The sequence below is a fragment of the Solanum verrucosum genome, unplaced genomic scaffold (assembly GCF_900185275.1).
Source record: "Solanum verrucosum unplaced genomic scaffold, falcon-dt-bn FXZP01000042.1, whole genome shotgun sequence".
Taxonomy (NCBI): Eukaryota; Viridiplantae; Streptophyta; class Magnoliopsida; order Solanales; family Solanaceae; genus Solanum; species Solanum verrucosum.
Genome location: NW_026020230.1, coordinates 648,816 through 670,741, shown reverse-complemented (window position 1 = coordinate 670,741; position 21,926 = coordinate 648,816). Strand labels below are relative to the sequence as shown.

At 31.9% G+C, this 21,926-nt stretch overlaps 3 protein-coding genes across 3 annotated transcripts; 1 reads left to right on the top strand and 2 right to left on the bottom strand.

Annotated features, from left to right (window-relative positions):
• Positions 1 to 378: 378 nt before the first annotated feature.
• LOC125831951 (zinc finger protein CONSTANS-LIKE 2-like) lies at positions 379 to 2,391 on the bottom strand. Its single transcript, XM_049511074.1, has 3 exons — positions 1,910 to 2,391; positions 1,291 to 1,467; positions 379 to 745 (listed from the first exon to the last, which is right to left on the bottom strand). The coding sequence occupies exons 1-3, from the start codon at positions 2,324 to 2,326 to the stop codon at positions 569 to 571; spliced, it is 771 nt and encodes a 256-aa protein (XP_049367031.1). The 5' UTR covers positions 2,327 to 2,391; the 3' UTR covers positions 379 to 568.
• Positions 2,392 to 18,050: 15,659 nt separating this feature from the next.
• Positions 18,051 to 18,401, top strand: LOC125831968 (histone H4). The gene has a single exon (XM_049511090.1). It carries the CDS (start codon positions 18,072 to 18,074, stop codon positions 18,381 to 18,383), a length of 312 nt encoding a protein of 103 aa, XP_049367047.1. The 5' UTR covers positions 18,051 to 18,071; the 3' UTR covers positions 18,384 to 18,401.
• A 623-nt stretch (positions 18,402 to 19,024) lies between these two features.
• LOC125831948 (chitinase 2-like) lies at positions 19,025 to 20,073 on the bottom strand. The gene has a single exon (XM_049511070.1). It carries the CDS (start codon positions 20,059 to 20,061, stop codon positions 19,144 to 19,146), a length of 918 nt encoding a protein of 305 aa, XP_049367027.1. The 5' UTR covers positions 20,062 to 20,073; the 3' UTR covers positions 19,025 to 19,143.
• Positions 20,074 to 21,926: the final 1,853 nt, after the last annotated feature.

The following is a 21,926-nucleotide window of genomic DNA, read 5'->3' as shown; positions in this document are numbered from 1 at the left end:
GTACTGGTCCAATTAATTTAGATTCACGATGTGTATGATCCATTATAGGAGAAAACACTTGCTACGCTATTAAAAAAGACCTTCCAACAAAATACTTTTCATGGTTTTCAACGAAAATATTCGTTAGGAATTCATAGCTTTAAGTAGTAGTACTAGACAATGTTTCTCCATTTATCGAACTCAAATACGAGACATCTAGTTAAGAATAAACATATTTCATTCATCTTGTCACACCCCTAGGTGGTATGGTTATTGTTGTAATTGGTCCACACTAATAAGTCTTCAATGGACCCGTGAAATATACGACTCTAAGACTTTCAAACAGAAGCTCCAAACAATAATGGACATTCTTTTTAATCATGATTCAAATAAGCCAAATGTACATAACATCACCAACCTAATCTCATTAATCCTAAAACAAATTCTTGATTAAACATCACTAATAAAACTAGGAAACAATAATTACCACACAATCAAATAATTCCTCAACATTAAAAAACGTGAGGAACTCTTCTCTCTTTTTTTAAAAAAAAACTTTTTTTCCTTCCACTAATTTAATTACATATGATTATGGAACATAGGCATCAAGAAATCCAATCCAATTCTCATCATCCTCTTCTCCTAATTCCTCTAATCTTGATTGATTCCAATATTCATTTTGAGGAGTCCTCTCAATTTCATCATTTCTCGCAAATCTCCCCCTTATCCGAGGTCTACTATCTGCCAAAGTTTTTCTGCACTCATACTGATATTTCATGAACAAAAAAAGGAATCAGAAATAGAAGTTATCTATTGCTAAACAACAACAAAAACACCACTAATTGTATGTAACAACATAATAAAGAAATTCTATAACGACAAATTTTATAGCTAATTTCGAGTTTTTATAAGAGTTGTGTGAAAGATAATTTTTTATGTCATTTGGAAGTCCTTATTATTGTGGTCCCTAAAGCGCATTATGTTTTTAAAGAACATATCACACGTCTTGTAATGCACATGGTACGTGCTATATAATGCATGTGTATATACTATATACTATCCATAATAATAATATAATCACTCATAATCATGACTAAGTATTTTATACCAAGACAATAATTATTAGAGTATTATTTTACAATTACCTATACAATTTAACATGTGATATATAGTAGTAGTAGCCAAGTCAAAAATATCTATACATCCTTTTCATATATATTTTTAAATCTCTAATTACTTTTTAAGTATCTAAAGGTATAAAAATGTTGTATACGTATCGTCAATACATAGAGCTTAAACTGTTATAATTACCTTGATCTTCTTGTTAAAATTTCTTTGATTTCTCTTGGTTCTGTATCTTTCAATACGTTCTTTCTTCTCTTGTGGACTATATTTGCAAGCTTTATTCATTCCTTCAATTATGCTATTACTCTCACTTGATAAAGGGCTCTCTGAACGATAATTATTATATTGCATCATGTGCATTACCTGTAAATATAAATATAAGAAGTTGGTGAGTTAACCAAATAATTAATTAATCAAGTAATTATATATAATTAACATATTTTTAAAAGTAGATTAAACTTAATTATACATATCGACAATATTATCAAGAATGTTTTTGATATCAATGTATTTTAATCTGATGTAGCAAATAATCACTTAAAAGATAACTATATAGATAGGCATTTGATACTATATAAGTATAAATATCGTATAAGATACTAAATAAGTATATGCTAATAAGATAACGTACCAATAATGTAAATTTATTTTTATACTATCAATCAGGTCATCCAAAAGGATATCTACGATAAAAATTAAGTCTTCTTAAAATAGAGATTTGTGTGTTATCTTGAAAATAAAGCAGATTCCTTGCTACATACAACAGTAAAAGATGACGTGATAGTGTAAATATAACGTAGTTCACCTGTAAATTCCCGGTACTTAAAACTTTCCTGACGGAGCTTGGCGTTTCGGAGTCATGAAATCCAGTGGGGGAAGAAACAATTGGACAAAATCCTTCCATATTCTTGACAAGTAGTGAGAGACTACTTATGCTTCTCTGCATCAAACTTGTTGGATCATTAGTATTATAACTTGTAGCTGGAGAACCATAACTACTACAACTACTACTACTATTATTGTTACAATTAAATTCAGACTTCAATGGGGAGTCAAATTCAATAGTATTGTTATTTACTGAAGGAATTGATAAAGGTGGAGGTGGTAAATTCGAGACTAGTGGCAATGTTTGTGAAGTAATAGTAGTAATTGGAAAATGGTTATACAAATAATTACTAGTACTAGAAGAAATGTTTTCCTCAATATTATTGTATCCATACATAGTGAAAGATTTTTTTTGGAAGTTTTTTGGGAGTGTTTTGAAGAATTGAAGAAAGTTGAGATTGTTGTTATGAGAGGGAATTGGTGTGTGAATACCTTCTTAAAGGAAATGGACATTTTGGAATGTGACGTGGAAGCTGATGTCATTCTTTTTTTTTTCCAAGAGAGGCGTTGACTTGACACGTTAATATGACCTATATATGATTTATTCGATTCGATTAATTCAGATTGATCACTCTCTCAAAGATATTGTTATAGTAGTAGGATTAAGAAGGGAAGAGAATGAGATGGAAAGGAAGGAATAGACTTGTTGAATAGTACTTGAGACATGAGAGATCCTACGAGGTGGTCCAGTGGTTTGGGATTGGGACTTCCATGTTGGAGGTCTCAAGTTTGAAACCCCTTGCCAGCAAAAGCTGCATATGTAAGAAAAAAATATTTTTCTAAAATTTTGATCAAATGAACATGAAAAAATCTGAGAAACTCCATATCGAACCCACCCTATATGGCTTGTGTTTAGCCAATGATATGGTGGTCCAAATGGGTTGAACACAACTCGCACATAACTAGCAAGTTGTAGTACACACTATGTAAGGAATTTTCACATTATTAAAATCTCTTTTTATTGATTTTTAAAAAAAAGTTGCTTACAATATTAGCATAACTACACCAACTATATACATGTAATTTTTCTATCTATATTATTTTATTTGTTAAATCAAATTTAGTATAAATAATTACCATCAAAACTTAGAGTCTAATGCATACCATCCTTTGGAATTTGCCGTATAATAGAGGTGTTTGCTTCAAAAAATTTTAAATTCGATATTCAATGTTTATATTAGGACCTCACTTGATACGAATTCGCTTATTATACCATTGCTATGTCATGTGGCAGATTGAGAGTGATTGGAGGTGTATCTAAGTTTAGTTATTCAAGTAAAAGGGTGTTTCTAAGACTGTTAATAATTAAGGATGAAATTAATAATTTACGTCAAGTTAAAAATATTTTCAATACCTTTATCAATTTTAATTTTATAAACTTTAAATTTCAATTCCGCGGAAAGGTGTGGCATACTGGTGGTCCTACAAATCTCTTGGAAAGTAGTTCAACATATATATAAATCTGCTCCCAAGAGACATCAATTCCTAACCCAACTTGCATCTAGAAAATAGAAGCAAAAGACCCCACCACTTAACTCCTTATAATAAGCTTATTATAAAAGGGATAAAAAAAAATTGTAAAAGGATAAATAAAATCTTATCTTTTAATCTTTAGCCATGTGAGGGGCAATATATGATCTTAATCATTTTGTTATGTATTAGATTAGGGATTATAACATCTAGGGAAGCTATTAATCATCATTAGAGAGACATAATATGGTCCAAACTTCTAATTAGATGTGTCATTAATTAAAGAACTTTCCACATGGAACCCTTCTTCCAAAATTGGCTAAATTGACTAGTGACATGGTTACATGTCACACTCATCATCATTTTTGCCTTTCTCAAATGCACTTATATATAAGTATATAATATAATATTTGGGTTATTAGTGCTAGAGAGTTGAGATAAATTGTGATTATACAAGTGTAAGTTAGATTAGTCCTCAGTTAGTTTTCCGTTTACTAGTTAGCTTAGCTTTCCGTTAGTTAGTTAGCTTTCCGTTAAAGTTAGTTAGTCAAGTTTTCTAGAAGATTCCCAGTTCCTATTGTATATATATACAGTGTAATCATCTAAAGCAATACAATTTTGATTTCCAAGTTTCACAAACTCCTTTCTCTGTTTTTGCTTCGAAGCTCAGCTTCATGTTCATCAATGGAGAAATGTTCTTCATGATTTCTACTTGATTTCGACATGGTATCAGAGCCGTAAGGCCTTCTTCTTCATCTTCCACGATTCCTTTTTCCTCTTTCTTTTTCCTGCATTGTCAATTACTCATTTTTGGGAACATTATGGGATCAAATGGTGTTCAGGAAGGGACCTCTACTGGAAATCAACTACCCACTCAAGTTTCTATAGATCTAACTAGTGTGTTCTATGTTCATCCATCTGAAAGTGATGGATCCACAATTGTTCCAGTCCTTTTCGATGGATCTGGGTATCGTTCATGGAGACGAGCTGTTCTTCGAGGACTGTCTGTAAAGAATAAAACTGGATTCATAAACAGCAAGGTGTTGAAGCCACCTCTTGATTCACCTGGTTTTGCTCAATGGGAAAGGTGTGATGATATGGTCACGTCTTGGATTTTGAATTCTCTGTCTAAGGATCTCAGGGACAGTCCGCAGTATGTTGATAATGCAAAAGAACTTTGGGATGAATTGGAGGATAGGTATGATCAACCAAATGGAGCGAAAATATATCAACTACAACGTGAACTCAATGATCTTAGTCAAGGGAATCTTGATATAACTGGGTACTACACCAGGATAAAGAAGTTGTGGGAAGAGCTTAGCACTTTGGACACCAATTCACAATGCACATGTTTGTGCACATGTGGTGGAAAGTCGAAGATGCACAAAGCTGAACTTGACATGAGACTAATACAGTTCCTCATGGGACTAAATGAGGTATATACTATTGTGAGAGGAAGCATATTGATGATGAACCCACTACCTACTATGGCCCAAGCTTTTTCTATCCTTGTTCAGGAAGAGAGACAAAGGGAAGTCAAACCTCATAACAAACCTCATATGGACTCAAGTTCTTTTCATGTGAATGCTGCTAGCACCAGTTCTGGTTTCAGAACCAACTATACTCCTCATAAAAACAATGTGGGCACCAACAGGCCCTCAAGCAAGTCAAATCTCTTTTGTGATTATTGTAAGAAGACTGGTCATATCAGAGAAAAGTGTTACAGCTTCATGGTTTCCCTCCAGATTTTAAGTTCACCAAAGGTAGAAATGCAGGAACAGCAGCTAATGCAAATGGTTTTTCTGAGGATATGTTGGGAGATACTTTTGAGAAAGGTCATGATGTGGGAAAAGGCAAAGGAAAGTTGCATAAACAGTCAAGTTCAATGTTAACCAAGCAGCAGTTCAACCAACTTGTGAACTTATTGGATCACATTCAAGTTCAAGGAGGCACCAATACTAGCAGCACTGCACATGAGGATGCAAGTAACTTCAATGGTGGAGCTGTCAACTTTGCAGGTATTTTGGCATGTTATTCTTCAATTTCTGATATTGGCAATCTGTCTTGCAAATGCTTAAAACTCAATGTTGATTCCTGAATTATAGACTTAGGAGCCATACACCATATGACCTTTACAAAATCCCTACTTACAAACCTCAGACCTTTACCATATCCATTCTTAATTACACTTCCAAATGGCTACAAGGTAAAAGTGACAGAAATTGGTGATGCATGTTTAAATCCATCACTGACTTTGCATAAAGTGTTATTTGTTCTTAGTTTTAAGTTCAATCTAATTTCAGTCCATTGTTTGGTTTCACTAGTTCCTCTTGTTTGATGCAGGGCCCTTCACAAAAGAGCCCTCTGGAGATTAGTAGAGCACAAAATGGACTCTATTTTCTGTGCGCAAGATGTCACACTTCCTGTTTTACTTATGTTTCCACTAGATCAACTTCTGTCATTGCATCTAGTTCACCTTGTTCTGTTAATTCACCCATTGCTACTACCTTTTGCAACAATAATTCTGGTAGTTTTTCTCATCACACTTCTGTAAACACTTGTAATGACACATGTTTAAGTAATAATAATGTACTTCAAAATTGTGCTTCAAATGTTACTGCTTCTACACTAAACAACTCTATCATGTCTTGCATGTCTCATGGAAACAATGTTGATTACTTGTGGCACAATAGGCTAGGACATATACCATTTGTGAAAATGAAGGGTATTTCTAACATTCCCTTACAATTTTCACCCAAACAACCCTTCACTTGTATTGTCTGCCCCATGGCTAGACAAACTAGGCTCCCATTTCCTACTAAGCCCACTATCTCTAGTAACAACCTTTTTGACCTTCTTCATATAGATTTGTGGGGACCTTATCATGTTCCCACACACAACAATTACAAGTATTTTCTAACAATAGTTGATGACTACAGTAAATCAACATGGACATACCTTTTGAGCTGCAAAAGCAACACTCTCCAAACCATGCAATCCTTCATATCTTTTGTTGAGAACCAGTTCAAAACTGTTGTCAAGTCAATAAGGACTGACAATGGTTCAGAATTCACTAACAATGAAACTAATGCTTACTTCACAGCCAAAGGCATCATACACCAAAGAACTTGTCCCTACACACCACAACAAAATGGTGTGGTGGAACGGAAACACAAACACCTTTTAGAAGTAGCTAGATCACCACTTTATCAGTCCAAACTTCCAACCAAATACTGGGGGGAGTGTGTATTGACAACCACCTACTTAATAAATAGAATTCCCAATTCAGCATTAAATAACAAAACTCCTTTTGAAATGTTGCACCATCTTCATCCCATTTATTCCCATCTTAGGTCTTTTGAATGTCTATGTTTTCCTACATTAAAGACATATAAAGACAAATTTGATCCTAGGTCCACACCTTACATTTTTGTTGGATACCCCTGTAACACAAAATGATATAAAGTTCTAGACCTTAGTACCACAAAAATACATGTTTCCAGGGATGTGAAATTCTATGAAAACATTTTTCCTTTTGCTTTACCTAAATCTGATTCTAGTTTTGATATTGTACTACAAACTTTACATACTGATTTGAATGTGTTCAATCCCACTAATTCCACTAATGACATTTTTAACAAAGTACATGTGATGGACAATGATGCCATTTTTTATGTCACTATAAATGAATTGCCTGCACATGCACCTTTCAATGAACCTTTACCACCACCAGACACCGATCATTAATTGGCTCCCACCTCACAACCAAACACTAACCAAAACCTCTTATGTTGTTCAAATTCAAACACTACCACTACTTAAGAGCCAGGCCAGCCTCTTAACCCTAGAAGATCCAGTAGACCACACCTCATTCCTGCCTACCTTAAAGAATATGACTGTACCTTACCTTTTTTCCAACATAAATCCTCAACCTCATCCTCTAACTTTGCATTCCCTACATCCAATCTGTCCCTCACCAGTTCCAACCAAGGAAATCAACAAATGGTTAAGAGTTTTTGTCATGACATTGAGCCATGTTCATATGAAGATGCATCAATTGACCCTGCCTGGCAGGCAGCAATGACATCAGAGTTTGAAGCCTTATATGCTAATAACACATGGGATCTTGTCAAACTGCCCATAGGGAAGAAAGCAATTGGGTGCAGGTGGGTATACAAGATCAAACATAAGGCTGATGGCACAATAGAAAGGTTGAAGGCAAGGCTTGTTGTGAAAGGTTATACTCAACAGGCTGGGATTGACTATAATGAGACATTTTCTCCAGTAGTTAAAATGACTACAGTCCGGATTTTGATGTGTATGGCTGTCAAGAAAGGATGGAATTTGTATCAGCTGGATGTCAATAATGCATTTCTTCATGGAGACTTACATGAAGAGGTGTATATGGACACACCCCCAGGCCTCTTGGCAGAAAACACAGGTTTGGTTTGTAAGCTCAAGAAATCTTTGTATGGGCAGAAACAAAAAAGTAAACAGTGGTATGATAAACTTGCACAAGTTCTGTGTTCAAGAGGTTATTCTCATTCAGAGAGTGACTACTCTCTATTTTTCAGGAAAACTGGAGTTTCTTTGGTGTTTGTTGTTGTTTATATTGATGATATCATCTTGACAGGTACTGATGTTGAAGAGATTACTTCCTTAAAGAGTTACCTTCACAATGAGTTTAAGATCAAGGACTTAGGCAGACTTCAATATTTTCTTGGTTTGGAAATTTTATACCATGATTCTGGAGTGTTGATCTCTCAAAGAAAATTCACTATGGACCTATTTAAAGAATTTGACTGTTCACATTATACACCTGTCCTGTCACCCCTTAAGTCCACAATCAAGCTTAAAGCTGGTGAGGGTATATTGCTGAAAGATCCCACACACTACAGAAAGTTGGTTGGGAAGCTCAATTTTTTGACTCATACCAGAATGGACATAACTTTTAGTGTTCAGCACCTTAGTCAATTTCTTCAACATCCTAGAGAACCACATCTCCAGGTTGCATATCATGTTTTAAGATACTTAAAAGGTGATCCATGTTTGGGCATACACTTGTCTAATAATACAGACTGTTCACTCACAGCTTATTGTGACTCAGATTGGGTTGCATGCCCTGATACAAGGAAATCAGTAAATGGTTATGTAATACTAATGGGAGACAGTCCCATTAGCTGGAAATCTAAGAAGCAAACAACCATATCCTTGTCCTCAGCAGAGGCAGAATACAAAGCCATCAGAAAGGTGGTAGGAGAGATAGTATGGCTGGAAAGATTATTGACAAAGTTGGATTTGACATGCACCTTGCCTATAGCTGTTTTTTTGTGATAGCCAGGCAGCTGTTCACATAGCCAAGAATCATGTTTTCCATGAGAGGACAAAGCATATTGAGGTGGACTGCCATTTTGTTAGAGAGAAATTTCAAGCAGGGCTCATTACACTCCATTACATTCCAACTGAGAGTCAGCTTGCTGATGTTTTGACCAAGGCCCTGCCCAGTACCAAACATTCCAGCATATTGCGCAAGTTGGTTGTGAGTTCCTCACCTCCAACTTGAGGGGGTGTTTTGAGATAAATTGTGATTATACAAGTGTAAGTTAGATTAGTCCTCAGTTAGTTAGTTTTCCGTTTACTAGTTAGCTTGGCTTTCCGTTAAAGTTAGTTAGTCAAGTTTTCTAGAAGATTCCCAGTTCCTATTGTATATATATACAGTGTAATCATCTAAAGCAATACAATTTTGATTTCCAAGTTTCACAAACTCCTTTCTCTGTTTTTGCTTCGAAGCTCAGCTTCATGTTCATCAATGGAGAAATGTTCTTCATGATTTCTACTTGATTTCGTATGGTAAAAATTTACAAGAATTCAAACTAAGACAAGTATCGTAAAATACGAAGCCTGCGATAGAGTGAAATTATGTGTTTAAAATTATTCTTTATATTTAGTGTTTGTGTAGTTAAACTTTTCAATTTGGGGGGGGGGGGGGGGTGTAGGGTCATTTCAAGGCTTATAAATGAATTTATGCAACCATACAAGGGAATCTATCATTGACTCAAATTAAATCATGGATATGATGATGACCCCATTGACATTTCTTGAATTCTTGTAAGACTAATTGTATAATATTCTTATAGGCAATATCACCATGGGAATGAGACCGGGGACCTCTAAAGCATCTTCTATTTGTTGTGCGCTCCGTGCACCGAAGCAGAGATAGAGTCAGAATTTAAAATTTATTAGTTCTAAATTATAGTTTTTCTTAATAATTATACATGCTAGATAAATTTTTATGTCAAAAACAAAGTTTAAACTAAAGTTACCAAATTCCGATCGAATTCAGTGCGCTAACACACTAGCTTCGTCCTTGACCGGGGAAGGGGTATATAAACATACATATATTTATATGTAGATCATCACTTGTCATGAATTGTATCTTTCTGTCTGCAAAATACATGATGATTTTCTAGACTTTTAATTTATTTTTTCTGCATGTTGAAATGTACAAAAAGTAAATAAAATAGTTCGACTTTTTGACGTTTCGTTGGTTGGTTGGTCAATAACCAAGTGTATAAGTTTCAATTCCAATCAGAAACTTGAACAATTTAGTATGATCAACTCTGTTACAATTGGAACTTCCATTCCCTAAATTTATTATTGCGTACCCGTATCAAACGCATTATATGTGTTGTCCACGATTCAAAATAATCGAGACTCGAAAATATTATAATAAGTATGGTATATGTGTTTTATTTCAGAGTAGAATGAGTATACTACGATCTTTAGAAATTTCATTGAGTCTTGAAAAAATATTCTCTAAATTTTCTTTTCAATAGTTGGTTGGTTGGTTCAACTGTTCAAGGCCTTGATGTTTGTTCTTGAATTTGTTTGACTTGTACACTTGGATTGAACGACCTATAGCGTGATATTGAATATGGATTTTATCCTAGATATGATTAATTGTGTTGATAAGTTATTATCTCACCAATTAGTTAATCTGACACGAGCCACCCCTCCTTAATTAGGTGCATTCCTACTTTTTCTCCTCAACCTACAGAGTATTAGCAATCATTTTCGGTTGTTGTTCTGTCACGAACAATTACAAACAATAATTATGCCACAAATTAGTAACATTGATCTTGAACATCTTAAGATTAATTGATTAATAATCCTTCTTGATCTTTATTGGTTGAAGTTTATGTAAAAGTACTTTAGTGCTTGGATCGATATAACTTTGGCAATAGTCGTTAAGCTATACGTGTAAAGCACGTACACTAAACTAGTTTATAGAAAAATATAACCTTTGATTCATCAAGATTAACCTTGTGGGATGAAGTAAACGTACTCCAAAAAACGCTATTGGACCATTGAGCTTGCTCTATATGGGTGGATCATCTAGTAACCAATTAAATGGATTAGCGTAATAGCAATTGGACTCTTAATTAAATTTAATTAATTAGACTTTAATAAATAATTTGATTGTATCAACCATGTGGACATTAGTTTCTATCTTTCTTTTTCCGATGCCTTGGCCTTTTTTGTTTGAGATTTTTTCATTTCTATTTGCAATGAAATAACACATACGATTTTATTAAATATCTCATATATATATATATTGACTTTCAATTTGTCAATAAAAGCCATCATTTTCAAAATCCTTTCTCCATCCCAATATACTATAAGATGTGTTATAATTAAAAGTCAACCATAGAAAGAAAAGTCGAAAGTTAGCTATAGAAAAGAAAAACCTACACCCCAAAAAAAATCTAAACCTTTTTTTTACAATTTAATTTTCCATATCCAACATGACAGCTTTTTGGAGATTATATATATTTTTCATTCGATATCTATATAATAATATAATTAACTTTGAATTCACACATTACATGACTTATTTTTGAGTTCACCGTTCTCAACAACTTTCAGAGATTCTATTCTTTTGTGAACATACATATATGTGGTTAGACAATTTATAGGATGGAAGAAAGCTAGATAGGCAAAAAAAAGGAAAGAAAACTTGGAAATGAACAATACATTCTTTCTTCCTAAAGATAAGACACTTCAAAATTCTTTTTCATCATTTTGAAATGAAGAACTCCAACTATTTTTTAATTAGTGCGTGTTATTCTTGTGTAGGGGTCATGACATGTTGTGTAATATATTTATATTGTTTTCCTTATTATAAGTACATATGAGTATAATTAATTATAAACACTCATTTTGAATTCAAACACTAGCTTTAGTCTCAATTAACGATAAAAACTATTATAGTCCCTCCCTAAAACTTGTGAATTAAGATATACTATATTTCACAACTACAATGTATATGTTTGTCATTCATTTCTTCGTGAATATATTCGTAGTCAATCAAGGCAGCTAACAGATGGACTATTGGACTTGCCTCGTCATTGATGATATATGGGATACCTTTAATTGTTCACCCTCTAATGATCAATATGACACACCTATCCTCCCAATTATATGATCAACATGATCAATCGGCTATCATAGTTGTATTTACACTTTCATAATAAGGAGGACGTGATAGAGGTGATAATTGTCACGTGTCCCAAGGAGATGGCGATTGATATTGAATTCCCTCTTCTGGTTTTAATATGAATTGACTCCGCTTTTGTCACTAGCTCCGTAGGTCTCTAAGCAATTTCTCTCGTCACTAGTCACTATGGCCTAAGGTTAGCAAGCCCCCGCTTGCTAACATAGAAAGAGATTTCCAGATAGCAGTAGTCTCTATGTGAATCTCTTCCCCACCTGCCAGGCCAGGCCGAATCGGTGCACCACTTGGGATGGAAATGGCTCAGTTCACATGCATCATTTGATGAAAGCACTTCAGTTGGCTCCGATGATTGGTTTGTCAAATAAGTAATTGAAGTGGAAAAAAAAAGTACTAAGTAAATTAAGATGAATAGAAATTGAGTAGAAGAGCATCCTATGTAGTCCTATAGGGCCATAGCACCAACAAATAATGCATATACCTATAAAAAAAAAAACATTAATCATAAATCCTACTATGTGAAAGCCACTCATGTCTTTTTCTCGTATGTAAAAAAGAATAGACAAATTTAAAGGTCCCATTTTTTAGTTTCTTCTAGTTGAAAAAGGCAACCTAATTGCAATACAACGATTCTTTTACTGTTGATTACTGATTTTGTCAACAATAAAAACAGTTTACTCCACTTAGAATCATTGCTTTTGGCATTTCAATTTCTGATAATATATAAATGATAGAGAAATGACAAGAGATAAGTCTTTTAAAAGATTATGGTCATTATTAGAAGAATGTACATAAAAAAGTTGAAAATACTCAAAATCATGATGGTATATATTGCCATGATTTGCAAGCTAAAAATCATAGCAATTTATTAGGGGAAGTTACACATTTGCCATCTTATAGTACATTAATAATTATACATATCTTATATATTATTAGGTGGGCAACTATTTAAGTTTATTTCCCTTCTGTTATAAGTATAATAGTTACTAGGGTGGAAGGTACAAAATATCGTTACGAGTGAATCTATGTATTATTTTATGCAGATATTTGTTATGCAAGAATTAGTTATATATTCATGTATTAATTATATATGTATTAGTTAATTTACCTTCTATCTTATATAAAATAATACATAGATTTCTTCATAACTTATACATGTATTTGCGGGTTTCTAAATTATCAACCAAACGCCGTATTAATTTTACACATGATTAACTTATTTTGTATCTACTTATCAAACATCGTATATGTTATACGAAACTAATACATTATAACTTATTTCTTATCCAGCTACCAAATATTTTTTATATTTTTTTTGTTGTGACTTCTTGACTCCCTTAACTCAATTACACTTTCTAGCACATGCAGGCAGACATATGCATGAAAAACACTTTTCGACAATAAAGATGTATTAATTAAGGCACTCTTTGTATTGATTTTATATTATTATTTTTCTACTAATAAATGACAACTTTTCCTTTTCTTGATCACTTACACTAAACCTAGATATATGACTAATATTGAACGGTCACATAAAACTTGTTTGTCCAATAAAATTTCTCTTACATGACATAAAAGTTTAAATATTCTTTAAAAATTAATCAAACTTTTCATTTATCTTTAATGACATGCTTTTGTACCTGCAAAAAAGACATGATATATCTAATATCACGATTTCTAAGATTAATCTTCTTAATATACATACTAAGTCTTTTGGTGAAGAGCGGCACTTCGCTATTATGAGATGGATGATACCTTTATATGATTTGGACAATCTTTAGCTCTTAAGTTAGTTTTTAAGATTTACAAGTTAGGCCCAATATGTAAGAAGTTGGCTATACGATGGTTTTAATTAGAAGAGGTAGACATGCCAAGGAGAGTTGATTAGACATGATATATACACAATTTTAGCTTACCGAGGATATGACCCTAGATAGGAGATGGAAGAACGTGGATTAGAGTAGAATGTTAGTAGATAGTTGAGTATAGTCTCGCTTTATCCTTCAATAGTAGTAGTCGTAGTATTAATGAGTGTTATATGTTCTTGTTCCTTATTCAATTTCTATTACATCTTTATTGTTTCTTGTAATTCGATTATCGTATTATTTTGTTATTACTGTTCTTTTTTCAGTATGCTTTGTCAAGCCTTGTTTAATATTTTGTCTTGATTTCTTCACTGTTGTTTTTGTTTTTTAGCAGAAGGGTCCATCATATACAACCTCTCTATCTCCCAATTAAGTAAAGATAAAATATACACACATATCCTCTTTAAGTCCGACCACTTATGAATATTATACTAAGTATGTTATTGTTGTATGTCAAGTTAGAAAAAGATTGATCCAAGATATATCAGTTTTATTTTATCCTTTCGGCTTAAAGAACCTATACAACAAGTAGTTCGATATGCTTCAATATATAATGGAGTCATTAATCAAGAACTCAAACTTTCCCATAATTTGTCTTTTTCTACAAAAGAAGAAAGGGCAAAGAAAAAAAAGGATATTATGGGATGATCTAAAAGATAATCTAACTAGTAGTTCTGCTATTATAAGGGAAAATTAGCAAACTAGTTAAAATTCATAACATAATTATTAAAAATATCTACAATTTAAAATAATTATTGAAAATGTCAATATGTCAATATTTTAGCAAATATAATGTATCCTAATATAATTAATTTCTTTTCCTTTTATTTCTCAAATCAATGCCACATTGGACTCATTTTTACCACTACCTAGTAAAAAAGTAAAATAATAAAAAAACCTTATTACCCACTTTCACCTCTTTCTAGATTTTTACTCCAAATTTCTCTAATCTCTCTCTCTCTCTCTTTGATAGGTAACGTTTTTTTTTCAATTATTTTCAGAAATCTGTAAAAATCTCCCAAAAGATATGCACAACAATCCATTGATTTTGCCACAACTGAAATGTTCATCATTTTTTTAAAGTAAAAAATGAGCATTTTCTATTCTGATTTAGCACCACGTAATCCCATCAAGTTTTCCTAATTATTGTGCTATAGACTAAAGCAAAATTCATTTTGGAATATATGCCAAATCCTTGAAAATTTAATTGATAGTACTATTTTTTTCATTTTTTTTAATCTTGAACAAATCGTGGCTTAATGAACAACTTCATAAAGTTTTGTAATCTTATTTTTATTTTGTTTTCATACTATGAATTGGATATAACTTTTGTAGTTCATAATCTCATATTTTTGAAATTTTGTGGAATACAATATATTTTTGTTTTTCTTGTATTTATATGCCTGTTAGTTTTGTATTTATGTCATCAAATTGTTTTCATCCTCAGAAGTGGATACAAAGTTAGTAGTTCATAATAGTATCTTTGCAGCAGATTATGTGGAATACAACAAAATTTTTGTTTAGATACAACTTTTGTATAGTACATAATATTATTTTGTGGGGATTATGTGGAATACAACATATTTTTTGTTATATTGCTTCTTATTTTGTATTTATACTAATTGTATGTCTACTAATTTTGTATTTTTATCATCAAATTGTATTCAACCTCGACAGCGGATACACAATTAGTAGTTCATAATAATATCTTTCTAGCTGATTATCTGAAATACAACATAATTTTTGTTTGTATTTATTTTTTATTTACTTTCATTCTAATTGTATATCATCAAAAGTTTTGTATTTCTGTCCTCACAATGTATCTCAATATCTCTCTATTTAAATTTCAGTTTAAAAGTTTTTAAATTACTCTCTCCCGTGATTTTCTCCTTTATGTTATTAACTAATTGTATTCTTTAAAATTAAACAAAAAAAAAATACATAATCAGCCCTATAACAAAAGAAAAATATTAATATTTTTAATAAATATTGAAAGTGTGGCTAAGGGGTCCTATTAAATGCTAAAATATTGACATTTTGAAAAAATTCCATATTAATTAGCCTTCAATATTGTTACTATAATTTTTGTTGCTTATAGGGGTTCATTTGACCTAAAATAGATGATATTCTGATTTGACTTCTATAGCCCTTCCACATTTTATTTTTTAATATTCTTGGACTTGAGGTGATACTAGAGAAAGAAGCAATTTCAATTGTACGACTTAGAGCCCTATTTGGATCGGTTTATTTTACGTGCTTTTAAGTTAAAATTATTTTTAAGTACTTTTGGTAAATTAAAAAAAAATGTTTATAAGCACTCGAGTTTTAAAGTAAAATTTTAAAAATAAATTGAAGTCATGAGTTAGAATTTCTAACTTATGCCTTTTGGCTTATAGGTCAAAAACAAAAGTCAATCCAACCAGACTTAGATAAGGAAAATGGAGCACTACAATCAATTTCACTCATCCATTTTTGCCAGCTTTGAAATTAAAATTAAAAACCTAAATATCAACCTAAATAAACCTTGACCTTTTCTTTTCTTTTCAAAGTTTAGTTACTATATTATAACAAATATAATCAAGTATATACTTTATACAATAAAATCTTTTTGGGGAGTTTAGAACTTTAATTTTTTTATTGTTGTAGTTTGTTAGGCATCCAATTATGAAAAAACACCTTCAATCAATAGGGTCAAGAGTTTGATCATCATAAGCACAATAAATCACACTGATTAATGCTTTCCCATAGAAACTAAAGGAGATTGGATAAATTAGCCAAAAGGAAAATAGAGCCACTTGATGAATGATGATCATTCTTCCACAGACTAATGCATTTTCACACTTTAATTATTGTGATTATGTTTTTCGTCCATATAAAACTCTCATCGAAATACCTAAATATTTATATATATATATATATTATCATACTATATAAGTTTAAGTTTGGTGCACTGTTAGTGTATTGTATTTTTACACCATCATATAACATTAACTTGACGGAGTAAAAATGTTATACATTGACAATTTACAAAATTTAAATTCATTATATATAGGTACGACTTACGAGCTTGTAGAGAGTTGGCAAAATAGTTTTTTTTTTCTTTTAATAAAGGTAACAATCCAATTCGACCCATACTCCAAAGTTTCAAAATTAGTCTAATTTTAAGGAAACCTTTAGACTTCGAATATATCATGCGTAATTTCAAATACAATCCATACTCCAAGAATTATATAGAGTTTGAATTCACATCTATAAGTTCAAATTCTAGGATTTTACCTATCATGGAATTTCAAGAAATGTTTAAATAATGACGGAATCATAAATTTAGCTAAGCGTGTAAAATTTAAAATGCACTCATTATAACTAATTTTTAACTTCTATATACTTCACATAATTTTTCAACGAAAGATATACTTTAAGGTGACTCCGCTCATGTATTTGAACTCCCTAATAGTGTAAAAGGTTCACTTGGGGAGATTGATCCAATATTATGAGCCCAAAACTATTAAACCTCAATTGCTTCTGGCCCATATCTTGCTTTTTTCCTTTTTTAATTTTTTATTATACACACTTTTCCTCAAGTATAGAATACTTTGTGAATTTTTTAAACTATAGTCTAAAAATCATTATTGATTAAACTGAAAAGCTCTAAGAAAATATTTATATCACAATTCATAGACCAAAATTTTATAAACGATAGACAACACTTGACTATATAATATTTATAAGAGAAATTGAAGAAATAAATAAGAAAATATATTAAACCATTTTTATTTTTAACGAATTACATGTTACATAATTTTAAAAATAAAAACATAATTAAATGATAGCCTAAAATGAAAAAGAAATATTTACGATACTTGTCCCGCCCATAATTTTTATTTCCCTCCAATATGAGAAAAAAAGCATTCAAATTTTGGAAATTCAATTGATATAGAAATACAAAATGCCAAGTCATCGATCTTCGTCACTTTCATCACATCTCATCTCAGCCGTTGAATATATATATCGACGGTCAATCTGATTCATCAAATATAGTTCGAAGCTCTCAATAGTAGCTATAATAATCCCTTAAATAGACCAAGAGTTCATTTCAATTCTCCATCTTCATCTAACTCTAGTTACTCAGCTTCCGATTACAGTCAGGTTAAGATGGATTTACTCTGAATCTTCTGATTATGTAATGATTTTAGCTATTGTTTGTTGATTTTTTTTGTTTTAGCAGTGAATTGAAGATGTCAGGACGTGGAAAGGGAGGTAAAGGATTGGGGAAGGGAGGAGCAAAACGACATCGTAAGGTTCTCCGTGATAACATTCAAGGTATCACTAAGCCTGCTATTAGGCGTTTGGCTCGTAGAGGAGGAGTGAAGCGTATCAGTGGACTAATCTATGAGGAGACTCGTGGAGTTTTGAAGATCTTTTTGGAGAATGTGATTCGTGATTCTGTTACTTACACTGAGCATGCTAGGAGGAAGACGGTCACTGCTATGGATGTTGTTTATGCACTCAAGAGGCAAGGAAGGACTCTATACGGATTTGGTGGTTAAAAGAATGTGTGTTGCTTTTAACTGATTTAGTGTTGTTTTTGAAGTAATAGAGTTGCTTAATCAATGAAATTGCACAATCTTCTTAAAATCGATTTCTCAAATTCTCTGTTTGAATCCTTTTTTTTTGAAGTAATCACTGAGATTGTGTATATAGTAACACCAAGATGCAATAGTATTAGTCCAATTAGATATATATTGATTTATGTTCATTGGATATACAAATGTAGGTGTATTTCTTTTGTTTTGATTAGTCATTGTTAAATCCCATTCTAGAAGATGACTGCAAGGGGCAGAGTGCGGAGCTAGGTAAGGCTCAAGGGGTTCATCAGAACCACATTTGGTGGGTTTGTTACGATTATTTTTATGTTTATATAGTAGATGTTGAATCTCTTTCGCCTTCTTTGTGTGTTTAGTTATTGATATTTTGAAACCCCTTAGTGAAAGTCTTGGCTCTGTCGTTGTTGTAGGAGTTGTAAGAAATGATAGTGTTGGTACCACTCTTGTTTCCTGTCAATGCACCTAGTTTGGTCATAGGAAGGTGTAGAGAGCTTCATAGTCGCGATTTGGAGAGAGTGATTGTTGAGAGATTTGGTGTTAATGGGATGCTTTTGCGGGCATGACACTCACAATACAATTGATCTATACAATACATGGTAGTATATATATTGATTCAAATCCTCAGAAATTTATACAAACAAAGAGGTGTGACATAGTTTTGGGTTTAAATGACTATTACAGTATTGTGCATGATATGAAAGCACTAGTGGGATATGGTTAATAATGCTTGTGATTGCTTCTCATATTTGAAACCATTTGATTTAGAATCATCAGCACTCCACACAAATATTCCAACCAACTCTCCTTTACTTTTAAGCTCACTACACGCTGTGAAAAATCCGTTTTCTGGTGATAATCCACCGCTCCCATCAGTGCCGAAGCTAGCCAAGATCCTTCCCCCTTCATAATTTGATCTTTGAGTAGAGAAATAGTCCATGAATTGAGACACAGTGGTTCCCTTATCATACGCGTAAAATTGAAAGTTAACATAGTCTATAACTTGACTATAGCTTTTCCATAGTGCCTTGTAATGACTCTGAATTTCATCATCATCATACGGAGCTATGGAAGCAAATGAAATAACTCCATTGTTTTTCAGAGTTGTAATTAGTTTGCCTATGCACTCTGCAAAAGTGTTAGGATCAGCTTGGAAATGTTCATAATCGATATCAATTCCATCCAAATTGTATTGCTTAATGATATCTGTAAGAGAAGAAACAGCATTTGAAACCCAAGAATCAACTGAAGAAGGATTGAAATACGCGCTGCTTCCACCAACACTGTCCCCTCCTAAGCTCAATGCTACTTTAACATTAGAATGTTGGTTTTTAATCGCGGAAACAGCAGAAGGGGTGAGGTTATCTGTGTCCCAAAAGACGTTGAATTGACCGTTGGTGGGAGATGGAGGAGAAGAAGACATTGTATAGTCAATAGCAAAGGAAAGAATGAAGTGAAATTCGACGCCAGAGTGAATAGGGACATCACTAAATTTGACATTATTGAACTCTGCTCCAATGTATTCCCTGAAAATATTGGAATTTCCAGGTGCAGCATAGATTGGTGATTGAAAAAGTAAGAAATGAAGAACAAAAAATGAAACTATAATCTTGGAGAGCTCCATGAAGTTTAGAAATGTTTAAATTTGCTTTGTAATATGCTAGAATGGATTGAAGATATGGAGTTTAAATAAAGGGTCCTCTAGTAGATTTTTTGAATGTATGGTTAGTGTATTAGTCAAAAGAGAAATTTAAAAGTGTTGGCTTTAGCGTAACGTTTAAGTTGGTTGATGAGTCATGAATGTGACAAACAAGAAGTAGTACTACAACGACCATTTTTACTTGTCCAGTAATGAATTGACACGTATTGCAGAAATCGTATCTATTCCATTCAATTTGAGATTATTTTATCCATTTTCCTGGTGAGATAAATTAGCCAAGGGATTATGATCCAAGGACTATAGTTTAGTCGGCATATCAAATAACAATGATAATTTTACTACATATCATTCTTTGAATATTTATTGTATTAGAAAATGACTATAATTAATAATAAGGATAAATTAAAAATTAAGTAATAAATTATTTTCAAAATTGTTAAACTGAACACTAGTTTTAGTACCGTGGACAAATAAGAAATAGTAATATATTTTAATTTTAATTAGCAGAAGATGCACGCCGATGACTCCTAAAATGTTTGTATTCTTAATAATGCCTACCTATCAATAGGTAATTGCCTGTGCCTCTATGGGTTTAGACGTTTAGTCAAGAAGTCTACTTAAATTATGCGATTGTAAAATTTATTATTAGAAATAAATGAAAATTTCAAATTATTTTTTCTCTATATTTGATTTTTAAATTCATTTTGAAATTGACTCCTTTTTTTTTCTTACATAAGTTATGTGGGGTATAGCATAAGCTGGTCTAGTATCTATTTTTCAAAGATTAGGTATTTTGTATAATATTTTTCTCCCTCTATTTTAAATTAAATAATTTTTTGAGGTATAACATACTTTTTAAAAAAAGTTAAATAATAATAACATTAATTAAAAAGTAGTTTGTAAATGTCATTCTTTCACTTTTAGTCAAAAGTTTCCTTAAAATTAAATATAGTCAATGAAAAATTCATTAAAGAGCAGAGTAATTTTAGGAAAAGAACAATTAATACATCTTTAGACTGTGAAAACTTCATTCATATTGAATTAGAATAAAGTTTTAAAAAGTTCATTTCTATTGACTAAAAAAAATTCATTTTGATAAAAGTTATGATTATTACTCCCATTATTTTAATTTATTTGTCTTGATTTGGAATGCTAGGATCAAACTAACTAATGTTCGATGTGAATTCAAATATAGAACTTTAACCTTTTTAAAGTAAATAAATAATATTATATGTTAGTGTTTTAAGACGCACGGACACAAGATAAGACATTTTATGCAACACAAGGTAAAACATAAGTCCCATAAATCTACAAGGCATATATTTCAGTTTTAAACTTTTATTACTTTTTAAAATAAACAAGAAGTAAAATTTTCAATAAATTATATTTTAAACTGAAATTGAAGTAGACTGATTTTCTTTAAATTACCATCTTATAATATTATAACTATCCTACTGCAGGAATATTTTGAACTATGCCATTACCACCTGGGACATCGACATATATCCAAACTCTATTACAACAAATATCTGTAATATTTGTAACTTGTTTGTAAATAACCACTGCTGTAACAACGCTATTTGAATTAAGAACTTGATTCACAGCATCTTTTTCATGGGTTGCGACTAACTCAGGCCATTCATATCGCGAACCTTTAGGGAACAAACCCGATCCAGCACAATCGTTACCAATACATTTACAAACCATACAAGGAGGGTAACTGCTACGACTCTCAATTGACGAATAAATTGCACATAGAATACCTATAACTAGTGAAATTTTTTTGAACATTTTTTCTAATTTTTGATTTGCATATATATATGTTGTTA

What these genes read in the sequence shown, in the direction of transcription:
- LOC125831948 (XM_049511070.1), bottom strand. Translation starts at nt 20,061, where the DNA reads ATGGAGCTCTCCAAGATTATAGTTTCATTTTTTGTTCTTCATTTCTTA.
- LOC125831951 (XM_049511074.1), bottom strand. Translation starts at nt 2,326, where the DNA reads ATGTATGGATACAATAATATTGAGGAAAACATTTCTTCTAGTACTAGT. An exon ending in TAAGTACCGGGAATTTACAG is followed by an intron (nt 1,468 to 1,909) that starts GTGAACTACGTT and finishes TTATATTTACAG; the next exon opens with GTAATGCACATGATGCAATA. An exon ending in ATTTTAACAAGAAGATCAAG is followed by an intron (nt 746 to 1,290) that starts GTAATTATAACA and finishes ATGAAATATCAG; the next exon opens with TATGAGTGCAGAAAAACTTT.
- LOC125831968 (XM_049511090.1), top strand. Translation starts at nt 18,072, where the DNA reads ATGTCAGGACGTGGAAAGGGAGGTAAAGGATTGGGGAAGGGAGGAGCA.